Source organism: Pleurodeles waltl, chromosome 4_2 (genome assembly GCF_031143425.1).
Source record: "Pleurodeles waltl isolate 20211129_DDA chromosome 4_2, aPleWal1.hap1.20221129, whole genome shotgun sequence".
Classification (NCBI taxonomy): Eukaryota; Metazoa; Chordata; class Amphibia; order Caudata; family Salamandridae; genus Pleurodeles; species Pleurodeles waltl.
The window spans coordinates 260,325,583-260,338,183 of NC_090443.1; the positions used below are offsets into that span (position 1 = coordinate 260,325,583).

The window sequence follows — 12,601 nt, forward strand, 5'->3', positions numbered from 1 at the left end:
ATGCACAGGTTTTGTAGGTTTCCCTAGTGACAGCTGAGCTAGAGGCCAAAATCCACAGCTAGGCACTTTGTAAAAAACAGCTGTTTTCTTAGGCAAAATGTGATATGTCCACGTTATGTTTTGGGGCATTTCGTGTCACGGGCACTAGGCCTACCCACACAAGTGAGGTACAATTTTTATTGGGACACCTGGGGGAATGCTGAGTGGAAGGAAATTTGTAGCGCCTCTCAGATTCCAGAACTTTCTGTCACCGAAATGTTAGAGAAAAGTGTTTTTTTGCCAAATGTTGAGGTTTTCAAAGGATTCTGGGTAACAGAACCTGCTGAGAGCCCCACAAGTCACCCCAACTTAGATTCCCCTAGGTGTCTAGTTTTAAAAAAATGCAGAGGTTTGGTAGGTTTCCCTAGGTGCCAGCTGAGCTACAGGCCAAAATCCACAGATAGGCACTTGCACAAAACAGCTCTCTTTTCTTTAGGAAAATGTGATGTGTCCACATTGAGTTTTGCCGCATTTCCTCTCGTGGGCACTAGGCCTACCCACACAAGTGAGGTACCATTTTCATCGGGAGACTTTGAGGAACGCTGGGAGGAAGGAAATTTGTGGATCCTCTCAGATTCCAGAACTTTCTGTCACCAAAATGTGAGGAAAAGTGTTTTTTTTGCCACATTTTGAGGTTTGCAAAGGATTCTAGTTAAAAGAACCTGGTGAGAGCCCCACAAGTCATCCAATCTTGGATTTCCCTAGGTGTCTATTTTTATAAAATGCACAGGTTTGGTAGTTTTTCCTAGGTACTGGCAGAGCTAGAGGCCAAAATCCACAGCCAGTCACTTTGCAAAAAACAGCTCTGTTTACTTTTGGAAAATGTGATGTGTCCACGTTGTGTTTTGGAGCCTTTCCTGCTGCGGCCAATAGGCCTACCCACACAAGTGATGTACCATTTTTATCGGGAAACTTGGGGGAATGCTGGGTGGACGGAAATTTGTGGTTCCTCTCAGATTCCAGAACTTCCTGTAACCAAAATGTGAGGAAAAGGTGTTTTTTGGCCAAAGTTTGAGATTTCAAAGGATTCTAGGTAACAGAAACTGGTGAGAGCCCCACAAGTCACCCCATCTTAGATTCCCCTAGGTGTCTAGTTTTCAAAAATGCACAAGTTTGCTAGGTTTCCCTAGGTGCCGGCTGAGCTAGAGGCCAAAACCCACAGCTAGGCACTTTGCAAAAAACACATCAGATTTCAATGTAAAAATGTGATGTGTCCATGTTGTGTTTTCTGTCGCAGGAACTAGGCCTACCCACCCAACTTAGGTACTATTTGTATCGGAAGACTTGGGGGAATATAGAATAGAAGAACAAGTGTTATTGCTCCTTGTCTATCTCAATATTTTTTCCTTCCAAATGTAAGACAGTATGTAAAAAAAGACGTCTATTTGAGAAATGCCCTGTAATTCACATGCTAATATGGGGACCCCGGAATACAGAGATGTGCAAATAACCACTGCTTCTCAACACCTTATCTTGTGTCCATTTTGGAAATACAAAGGTTTTCTTGGTATCTACTTTTCACTCTTTATATTTCAGCAAATGAATTGCTGTATACCCGTTATAGAATTAAAACCCATTACAAGGTGCAGCTCATTTATTGGCTCTGGGTATCTAGGGTTCTTGATGAACCTACAATCCCTATCTATCCTCACAGCCAGAAGAGTCTAGCAGACGTAACAGTATATTATTTTTGAAAATATGACATCGCAGGCAAAAGTTACAGAGTAAAACGTAGAGAAAAATGGCTGTTTTTTCACCTCAATTTCAATATTTTTTTTATTTCAGCTGTTATTTTCTGTAGGAGAACCTTCTGGGATCTACACAAATGACCCCTTGGTGAATTCTGAATTTTATCTACTTTTTTAGAAATGTTTAGCTTTCCAGGATCCAGCATTGGTTTCATACCCACTTCTGTCACTAACTGGAAGGAGGCTAAGAGCACATAAAATAGTAAAAATGGCATATTTCCCAGTAAAATGCCAAAACTGTGCTGAAAAATGTGGTTTTCTGATTCAAGTCTGCCTGTTCCTGAAAGCTGGGAAGATGGTGATTTTAGCACCGCAAACTAAAATGTTGCTGTATTTTGGCTAATTTCTTGGTCTCCTTCAGGGGAAACCACAAACTCTGGATACCTCTAGAATCCCTACGATGTTCGAAAAAAAGGATGCAAATTTGTCGTGGGTAGTTTATGTGGACAAAAGGTTATGAGGTCCTAAGTATGAACTGCTCCAAATAGCCAAAAAAAGGCCTGGCAGCTGAGGGGTAAAAGGCCTGGCAGCGAAGGGGCTAACTTACCATCAAGGACATGGAAAAACACCAGTAAATAATGTTTTGTGATTAGGTACCCTGTCCCCAAAAATGAATGCAGCTGTCCAACACCGCAATCACCTAAACAAATTAAGTATTGCCCCTCATTTAAAAAGCCTAAGTTCATAGTCTGTATGTATTTCACCTATTCAATAACTTCATGAACAGAAGCTTCTTCAGACCTTCTTCAAGAAGGCCAACCAATGGAGATGCCCAGAGGACATCACGTCCATGTTGAAGTGTTCAAGGACAGGACCTAACACATACAAAGGGGATTTTCAAATAAAAATAAACTTGTGTCTGAAAGCGAGTAAAGCTGAAAATGTGACACTGAATGTCTGTCTGCTGTCTTTTTTTGTCTGCTTCAATTTACACGTCAACACCAAGAAAGAGGAACTTGAAACTTTGTGGTCACGTCAGTTGATAATAGCGCTTGCACTCACACGCCCCCTGCACTCACGTCAGTAAGCAGCAATAAAAGGCGGTGCTGCACATGGTCTTAGCCACAATACTGCGGACAGACTTGAGACTAGGACACCACAAGCCCACGCCACACGCCTAGAAAGATGCCTGGAATATTCTACACTCACATAGCCAGCCCAGCGGAGACCAAAGCTCTGGAAGCCACAGAAGAGGCAACTGAGAAAAAGAAACTGAGGACTTTGTAAGTGTACTCCGCACGCCGCGTGTCTCTAGAAGTATCAGGTTTTTGGGGTAATAATGTGCAAACTATTCTGTGCTATCTAGTGAGCTATCAGTGTCATGAGAAGCCCACCCAAACAGGTCAATTACAGGAAGTTCATCTCAGGAGGTGAGCAGGTCAGGCCCACCCTTGAGCCAGGCTTCTGCCATGAAAGAGTATTTACTGTAAGTTATCGTGATTGGGTTCTAATAGTTGAATTAATCTGTGTACCTTCAAGAAAGATTGGCCAAGGTCCCAAACTATGTGCAACATCGACAGGTCAATATTGGATAATATGATTTGGCTAGAACAGTTGATGCAGTGCTAGTGTTGATCCTCTTTGAGGTTAGCAGTAGGCCAGTGTGATATTTAATTATGCTCACAAAAGCTGTAAACATCATACATTTTGGATTATGCATTTTCCTCCCTTACGTTTCTTCACAGTAGACTATTTAAAGCAAAAAAAAAGTCTAAGATTCATCTTCCTCGTGTTTCACCTAGCGTTTTAATGACATGTTTGCTTTTGCATGAAAAAGACACTTTTCAAACCATTTACGTAAATTCACGCAATTTCCGCAAATTTCTCCAAAATAAATTATATGATTTCACACCTTCTAAGGAAGTATTTTGGTCTTCTTTGCAATATATTTGACTATATACCTGTACTCCGGCGCATCAATTGGAACATAGCCACAAACTTTCAATTAAAAAAGCTTCAGCTAAGCAGCTTTACTTCCAATGAAGTATTTTTTTTAATATTGGAAGTAATAACAGAAGCAAGGGCCAAGATTATTGTTAGAGTAAACGAAGGTCGATTGTCTTCTGAAAGTTTTTGAGTTGTGTTTCCTAAAATGTGTATGAGGATTTACATTTGGATTTAGCGAGGGTAATTTAGGACGACAACGCGAGCAAAAAAATAGAAGTGAGAAGATGAAAGAATGTTGAGGTGTAAACATATTGACTGAGTAGAAGTACTGGGTGTTCTTTGGATTATTATACTGAATAAAGTACCTCCCAGAGACTCATTGTTTCTGAGGTTCAACAATCTCTCGAATGTTTTGTACAATTGTTGTATATGGTTGGAGAAGCATTATTCCATGTATAATATAGGTCATACACTTTACTATGGGTGTTGCTACTGAAAGATATTCCATTGTTTCGAATTGTTTGTGTGTAGTTTCTGAAGGATATTGGACAAGATAAATATGTTGTGGCATAAATGGATAGGTAGGTCACAAAAGTCACCCATTGCTGCATTAGAAGTATGCTTTTACATAACATCACCACTAATGCTTCTTTTTCACATTTTTGTTTAAACACCGTGAAAAAACACATTTTGAAGCTCTCTGTGAAACCACATTTTAATTAATAAATTAATTAAATTGTTAATTCCTTCAGTGACTAAGTAGTCATTAATATGTTTGCTTGTTCACTCATCCATAGAGCTGGGAAACCGTTTGCATACATGTACTTCGTGGGCTCTTGGAAAGCCAGAAAAAGTTCCGACACAGACCAGATCCTGATGTCCAGGTCACCGTGGTCTTCTCTGAGGCACATATTGAGATGGCAGAACAGGCTAGGGATGTTATGCAACAAGCTATACTGAAAGTCTCGATGCCTCCACAGGCACTTATTAGACCACAAGATCTTCAATAGTGCAGGATAAAAAAGAGATGTGTGTATCCTACTAGTTTGGAGAAGTAACAGCATTATGTAGAGTTTGGTGGCAGGTTGTGGGTCTAGACTCACGGCCCTTCTCTCACAGGTCCCGTATCTCGGTGCAGCACGTGCGCCAGTAATAGATCCATTTCATGGCTTGACACCCAGGAATGGCAGTGCTATTCTCTTCGACACACCCATTGCCTTAGGAGTCATTGGTAAAGGATAAGGCCATCTATTCATGCCAGTGCTACAGAGGTGGATGCTTTTAAGGGAAACTGGTGACTGGACAGTGAGGAACATTCAGGGCATTTTATTCAGAAACACTAGGACCTCGCCTCGTGCCTAAATAATCTGCATTTTCTAGTGCTGCCACTCAGCGATGCTAATAACACCAGGGCACTTGTTTTTTTTTTCTTCCATTGAGTGACTTTAGAAGACCCGTAAACTAATCTCACATTTCGTAGAGTCAGACGACCCACCGTGAACATTGATCCCTGCCTCTTGCAGGCCGCCCCCTAATGTAGGGGGCGGGTGAACATTCGGCTGGTTCCTCCTTCTCACCAGAATGAGGAAGTCATGTAGCTATTCTCATGGGAGAAGAGGAACTGTGCTTTCCACACTGTATCTCTTTCAACAGTCGTCAGGATATTGCATTGTGTGATAAGACAAGGCTGCCAACGCATGACGACAGCAATATACTGTATAGTGCCACAAGTGTGAGCTTAGGGTGCAGGCAGTGTGTTTCAGAATCCTCAGTAATGCAACAAACCTAAAAGAGATGATTAAGTGGTTGCTTTTGGCACAAACTCGGTCAGTGTCCGGAGATGCTGATGATTGCTGGCTCTCTTAGCATGTATTCGTGGTCTGCTCCCCGGAAAACCTACCAGCACCCTTAATAAACCGAAAATAAAACTTTTAGGTGTATCTAATATTCAGTTATTCATAGAGATGTCAGTTGTCAAGTGTATAAAAAGCACAATTTGAGCACAGTTATCATTTTGATTATGACAGTGACACTGCTTGCTGCCAGCATATGTCTCCTGAGGTGCCTCAAGTGTGCAAAAGTGATGCGGTTTCATGCACACTGCTCATTATAAAGTTCTGAATTTAAAACTCCTACTTTGGGGTCGGGTACCAACATAGGCCTGTGAGAGCCGGATGCATACCTGGAATTCAGAAGAAACCACATACTATGTAATTGGTCCCATTGAGAATCATTGCAGGGGATTTATCTTGTGTGGATGTATTTAAAATCTGGCATAGATCTGAACCTTGAACACAATCTTTGAAACCTATGGTTTAAGGAAACGTATTGAGTGTGAAGACTCTTTGCACTTCTTGTTTCTTCCAAATTGTTATATCCCCTAGCCTTTCCACGTCCTTTTCCTGTGCTGCTCTAGAGGTGACTACATAGCCAGTGGAACTTAAAATGAATGTGCCAGCTCAGCAGCAAGGCGTGGACTGCCCACTACACACTGGTTCTCTATAGCTGTGCCTTCCTCTGATCTCAACAAGTCACCCATTTCCAACTGCGGCGCCAGGGCGTGGCAGCACTTTGCAGCTGCTTTGACTACCTTCCATGTGTTCCCCTGAAAGGAAAATTCTCTTGTGTCCCTTGTAACTTATAGCAACCAGGGATCACATTATCAGAGAGAGAAAAAGTATGAATGTCCTTATGTTTTGGTGACTGCCAGAAAATGCCTCTGGCCCAGTCAAATCATTGTATGTGAGCTCACATATTTCTGGGGGCAATTTGAGGGGGGCACTGGTTGATTGCAGACCTCTTCTGGTAGTGAATGTGCGGCATCAATGTCAGTTTCAATTTTCTTCCAGTTGTTACCTTTCTCTGTTAATAGTAAGTTTCATAGAGAGTAAGGCTTGTAAACCATATCACAGGCATGGAGAAGTTTTGAACTGGTCAGTGATTTGGTATAGATCAAAAAGGTGTAAACACTTAATGTACATATGCAATGTTAAGCTAAGTTACTAAGATGCAATAGCACTTTACAGAGGACTGACCTTTGCTCTCTCTTTGCCCACCAGCATGGACCTAAAGGTGTATCTGAGATCGATGCTTCCTCACCTGGAGCCAGGCATTAAGTCTTCCTACTCCAAGATGCAGAAGTAAGACATCAACCTAGAGAACGGACAAGAGGAATGAGGGGGTGGTCTTTACTGTATTCAGCTCACAGTAAACAGAATAACGTTCCAACTTTCTCTGAGTGTGAGACAGATCCAAGAGGCTTTCACTTTATTGACCGACCCATTGTAATAAAACGAATCGATATCAAACTAATTATTATAAAGTAAAATAGCTTTGTATTACGCCATGGTACGTCTTGTGCATACCGTAAATACAAAACGTATATATTTTATAAAGAGTTTAATGGCCGTTTTTAGTCCATGTCTAAATGATCCCACGCGTGGAAGAGAAAGGTCCTACGCACCTAGGAGCTAAGTATGATTTTTCGAGAAACACATAACTTGGTCACACAGGTGGGGAATGGTCAGAAAGCCAGTGAAGCACCTATCTTTCTCTCGTGGAATGCACCACCGCTTCTGGTCATAGGATATGCCAAAAAGAGAGCAAGAGGCTTTTGTACAAGACCCTGGAGACACAAATTAATTCAGATGCTCATTGCTCATTAATCTCTGGGTTACTATGTTTGTTTATATATGCCTTACAAGTCTAATATACCAATATAATTATGGGCTGCAAAACAAACATGGCTGCTCTAGTCAGTGCAGTAACACATGCTGACTTTACCCTGAGGTGCATGCAGTCCCATTGCCATAAAGGCGGGGGAGGGGTCGTCCTCTGCCTAGCCAAGAACACCAGATGTTGACAGCATGTCATAAACCTGCTGCCATTACTACTGAGGGCCATGACACGTAAGGCTAGAAACGTTCTAACAGTAACTATGAGTGCCCTCAACAAACGCAGAATGACAAAACTCACTTAAATTTGAACTGAGGGTTTCTCTGTAGGTGAAGCTTTATTGCTATAGCAATTTTGTGTCGGGTGGTTTCAAGCTCCAGGCGTATTTTGCTTTGGGGCCTATCTTTTTGTTCTTTCGCCATGATTTGATTATGGTCCGTGGGCTAGGAATTGATTTGTCTGAGAAATATATGCTTTTCTATAAATTATAACTTCATGTTCTCTGCTGCTTCCCTAGGTTCCATGAAGACGAGGCTGCACCTTGGTCCAAGTCCCTGGAACAACTGCTCTGCTACAGCAGTAAGTACCTCACCATTTTATCAGATTTCAGTGTCAGGCTCAAGACTGTGAATTCGCAGATTTCCTTAATCTCAGGCAACGCACCCTCTACCTCTTCTTGTCCACAAAGAGCTACTGACCTCAGGATGCAAACCATGGTGTAAAAGTCCTGAACTAAGGCACTGCATTCAGTGTGGGGCAGGGAAGTCATCCATGCTTCCACTCTTTGCATTGTGTCACCTACAACTATCTTAAAATAAATGCCATAGACTTCTCGCTGATTAGCTGGGCTTCTTGGGAACAAGAAGGTACAGCAGAATATCCGGACCATTTAGTATGATTAAGGAGAAAAGTGGCATTACCTTATAGTCATCAAACCTTCAGGAAGGGCTGTAGCACCAACAATCATCTTTATTACTCATTCTGACTGAAGTGAGAACACACATCTATATTACAGAGTTCTGGCCCTGCAATAAACCACTAACTACACATTCCCCTTTAAGAATTCCAAATTCCCCATCTGTATGTGTGACAACCATTTCTCCACATGCATAATTAAGTTCTACTTCCTGACTGTCTCTCTCTAGCTAGCAGAGCTGCCTTCCATGTCTTCCTGAAGTCAGAGTACAGTGATGAGAACCTGGACTTCTGGCTGGCCTGCGAGCACTTCAAGAAAGTCACCTGCACAGAGAGTCTGCAGAGCCAGGCTGAGAGGATTTACCAAGAATACATCCAAGCAGACGCCCCGCGACAGGTGCGTCAACATCTGGGTCTGTGTGAGTCTAAAGTGGAATAATGGTGTAGTTTCTATGCAAAATAGCTCTGTTGTGAGACTCTGTGATACCGCAGTCTTGAGACTTCAACAAGTGTTTTTCAACTCTCTCTCTTTCTCACTCTCACTCTTTCGCTGTCTTCGAAAAATCTTTGTTTTACTCTCACATTTCCCTATCCCTTTTGCCTTCTCTATTGCTTTCTCTTTTGTTCCTCTCTCCTACCTGTTTCTCTTCCTTGCTTTCCGTTCTTTGTCTTACATCCTGTGCATTTATTTCTTTCCCTTCCTCTCGTCTCTGCTCTTTCTATTGATCTCGCCATGTGCCACACTTTCCCTGCCCTTTTAGTCTCTTTCTCTTTATCGCTTCCTTTCTCCTTTCCACACACTCTCTTTCAGTCTCCCTCTTTTTCCTACATCTGTATCTGTCATTTTCTCAATCCTCCTCTCTCTTTCCTTGTGTTCTCTCTTTGATAGATTCACAACCAGGTTGGCAATAGTTATTAGGAAGGCCAAATAAAGTGAGACAAAGTATGTAGAATGGTAGAGGGATGTGGACGGTAGGGAACACATGAGAGGTATAGTCTGTTGGCTGTTGGGTAGGTGGATAACTAAGCAGGCGGTGAGATAGGTAGCTACCTTAGTACTGGTTGATTTGTCATGGAGAGAGTGAGGTAAGCCGAGTATTAACTATGTAGGCAGATAGGGAATGATCTTGGCCCATCCACTGGTGGGAAGTCTATAGGTAGGCAGAAAAGCAGGAAGCTGATTATGCATAATGATTTATTACTGACTAGGTAAGGTAGTATGCATATATATTGGTTGGTTGCTGTGTAGGCAGGGAGAGGAACTAGAAATACAGACTGGCGAACAGAGGCATAGTTTGGTCAGTGAGATTATGGTGTGTGAGTTTTAGATTTTCCGACAATTTAATGTAAACATATAATATACCGACAAGCAGGTCACATGAGAGGGTCTTAAGGGGCAGGGAAAAGAGAGGGGAGTGTGGAATGGTAGTGGTACTATGTGAGAGAAATCACAATATTTTGTAAAATAACCAACATTTTGGAAGACTTTCAAAACTAAGAGCTAGAGAGTGTGCACGTCTTTTTTTGCCTGAGTTTATGTAAAAAGTCAGACACCTCACCAAACCCGACTAAAACCACCTGTACCCAACTGTTTGCCAGAAAATCATTTATTAGGTGGTATAACACCACTAAAACCCCTCCCCCCCAAAAGCTACTCCCCTGCTTGCAGATGGTTGCATATTTCAAAATGTGGGAGTGGAGCTAGACTTGCATACTTGTGGATTGTTACTGAGACCAAGATTGAAGCTTGGCATGTATATATGTAAACTTTTGGTAGGGCAGGACATGGGACTGGAGCTAGACATGTCAAATGCTTAAGTGTCAGAGTGGAGCTAGGCTTGTGTAATAGTGTTTTGTTGCAGAGCTCGGGCAGGAAGCTAGACATTTAGGCCCTCATTCTGACCCTGGCGGTTTGTAACCGCCAGGGCAGAGGGCAGAGGAAGCACCGCCAACAGGCTGGCGGTGCTTCCGGGGCAATTCTGACCGCGGCGGTAAAGTCGTGGTCAGAAAAGAGGAACCAGCGGTTTTCCGCCGGTTTCCCCTGCCCCAGGGAATCCTCCATGGCGGCGCTGCAAGCAGCGCCGCCATGGGGATTCCGACCCCCTTCCCGCCAGCCTGTTCCTGGCGGTTTACACCGCCAGGAAGAGACTGGCGGGAACGGGTGTTGTGGGGCCCCCTAACAGGGCCCCATTAAGATTTTCAGTGTCTGCAAAGCAGACTCTGAAAATCGCGACGGGTGCCACTGCACCCGTCGCACCCCAGCAAATCCGCCGGCTCCATTCGGAGCCGGCTTCATCTTGGCTGGGGCTTTCCCGCTGGGCCGGCGGGCGTTCTGCTTGAGATCGCCCGCCGGCCCAGCGGGAAAGTTGTGATCACCGCCGCGGTCATTTGACCGCAGTGCGGTGTTTGGTCGGTTTACGCCCGGCGGGCGCCGCCCGCCACCCGCCGGGGTCGGAATGACCCCCTTAGACTGGTAGACTGTTTTCTAATTTGGAGTTAGGCTCAACATTTATATTTGTAGATCGTTGTGTTTGCCACAAGTGGAGCTAGACATGTAGATTGGTAAATGATGGTGTGGGTAGGATGGATATTGAGAGTTTGGAGTGAAACTAAAGTTGCACAATGAACTACGTGGAGATAGACATGTAGATTGCAGTGTCAATTGGGTGCAGAGCTGGCATGTATACTGATTGTCGTGTATTTAAGTTTATGTTGAGCAAACATACTGGTAGTCTACTGTGCAAGTCAAAAGTGGAACTAGACTTGTATGTATTTAGATTCCTGTGCTGGTGGGAAATAGAGCTAGACAATATGTATGCAGATGGACTGTTGTGTTGTTAGCAAGTAGAGTTAGTGTAACCTAGCTCCCTTCCTTGTAACCTAGAGAACTGCCTACTTCTGCCACAAACCCCAAGTGGTCTTTGGAGTATCTTCCTTCAAATGCCTTGCAAAGACTGATTGTGCAACATCACAGTTCACAGCACGTGTTAGATATTATGAAAGGAATGAAGAAAGACATAAAACTGTGAACATTCTCCTCTTATTTGTTTAGGTAAACCTTGACTTCCACACAAGAGAATCTGTTACCCAAAAGGTGAGAGAGGCCACTCTGACATGCTTCGATGAGGTGCAGCGATCAGTCTTCGTGCTGATGGAGCGGGACTCCTACCCTCGCTTCCTGAAATCTGATGTGTACCTGAACCTGGTCAACAGACATCAAGGTTGCAATGGAAAAGAGGCCTGAACGCATGGATGGTGAGCACCGAGTGATATCAATCCCATGAGGCACTGTCAGATCCTCCCCTATACAGGGTTCAGCCCCTCTAGTGGAGTGGAGTAGAGCTGGCCAGTCATGAAGTGAGAAGCTAGAGTGCTGCACACGGTCAAGCCTTCGAGGGAGAAGATGGGCCATGGATGTAGAAGATGGAAAGCTGGCTAGTTAAAGGGTCTAGAAAATATACAAAAAGTAAAAGAGGTGTTTCACTGCTGTTTTTATCTCTAAGTAACTGCAATAATGCACCCTAAATGGTTTGAAAGAAAGTGCCAGATGAGGGACAGGGCTTCAGAGGCCCACTACAAGGTATGGGTAATAGTTCGACTTACAAGCACCAAGTTGTCTATCAGTTCCAGAGGCTCACATGTCTCTACTTTAAGGTTGCATACTGATACAGAGCATCTCATGTTGACATTTCCTGATACAAATCTGCCCTAGAGAAATGAAATATGCTCTCATTGAGGCATTTCTGAAGAGATGAACATTTGTTAAGCACCATCATTTTGTGAGTATTTTTAAAGACAGCATCAACATAATATTAAGAAGAATGCGCTTTATGTGATAAAGAGAGATTTAAGCTTTTGGTCTTTCTGTTCCAATCATGTTGAGAATTGTGCAATATGTATAATGGGGAACATGAAGAAGCAATTAATAATATATGAGAGCAATCAAAATATTTGATGGGCAGAATAAAAGATTAAAATAAGAAGATGTGTTTATTTAGTTTGTTTTGTGAAATTGATATTTTATTTGTCAATATTGAATCATGGCAACCTTAAAACAGATTCTGCACTGCAAAGGTTGTGTACTCACCGTTTCCATGGGTTAGATGTTGCCTCAGAAGATACAAATTATGTTCTTCAACTCCTAACAAACGTTGTGCTAGTTTGGCTGTGGTTCTTGGATAGTGGCTCACCAAGCAGCAGTTCACTGGCTCTATAAACCCTGGGCATGATTGGCTTCATGAGAGTTCTCTAAGAATCTAATGGCTTGCGGAGGTCAAAATGGACGATACACTACAATTGTTTCTTTAGAAGACACAAACCACCATGACTATGTATTG

General features: G+C 42.9%; 1 protein-coding gene across 1 annotated transcript; it reads left to right on the forward strand.

The window, feature by feature from the left end:
• The first annotated feature begins 2,836 nt into the window (after positions 1–2,836).
• Positions 2,837–12,247, forward strand: LOC138292477 (regulator of G-protein signaling 1-like). The gene is made up of 5 exons (XM_069231094.1): positions 2,837–3,010; positions 6,734–6,814; positions 7,867–7,928; positions 8,495–8,661; positions 11,317–12,247. Exons 1-5 carry the CDS (start codon positions 2,913–2,915, stop codon positions 11,506–11,508), a joined length of 600 nt encoding a protein of 199 aa, XP_069087195.1. The 5' UTR covers positions 2,837–2,912; the 3' UTR covers positions 11,509–12,247.
• The last annotated feature ends 354 nt before the right edge of the window (positions 12,248–12,601 follow it).

What these genes read in the sequence shown, in the direction of transcription:
- LOC138292477 (XM_069231094.1), top strand. Translation starts at nt 2,913, where the DNA reads ATGCCTGGAATATTCTACACTCACATAGCCAGCCCAGCGGAGACCAAA. An exon ending in AAAAAGAAACTGAGGACTTT is followed by an intron (nt 3,011 to 6,733) that starts GTAAGTGTACTC and finishes TTTGCCCACCAG; the next exon opens with CATGGACCTAAAGGTGTATC. An exon ending in AAGCAGACGCCCCGCGACAG is followed by an intron (nt 8,662 to 11,316) that starts GTGCGTCAACAT and finishes TTATTTGTTTAG; the next exon opens with GTAAACCTTGACTTCCACAC.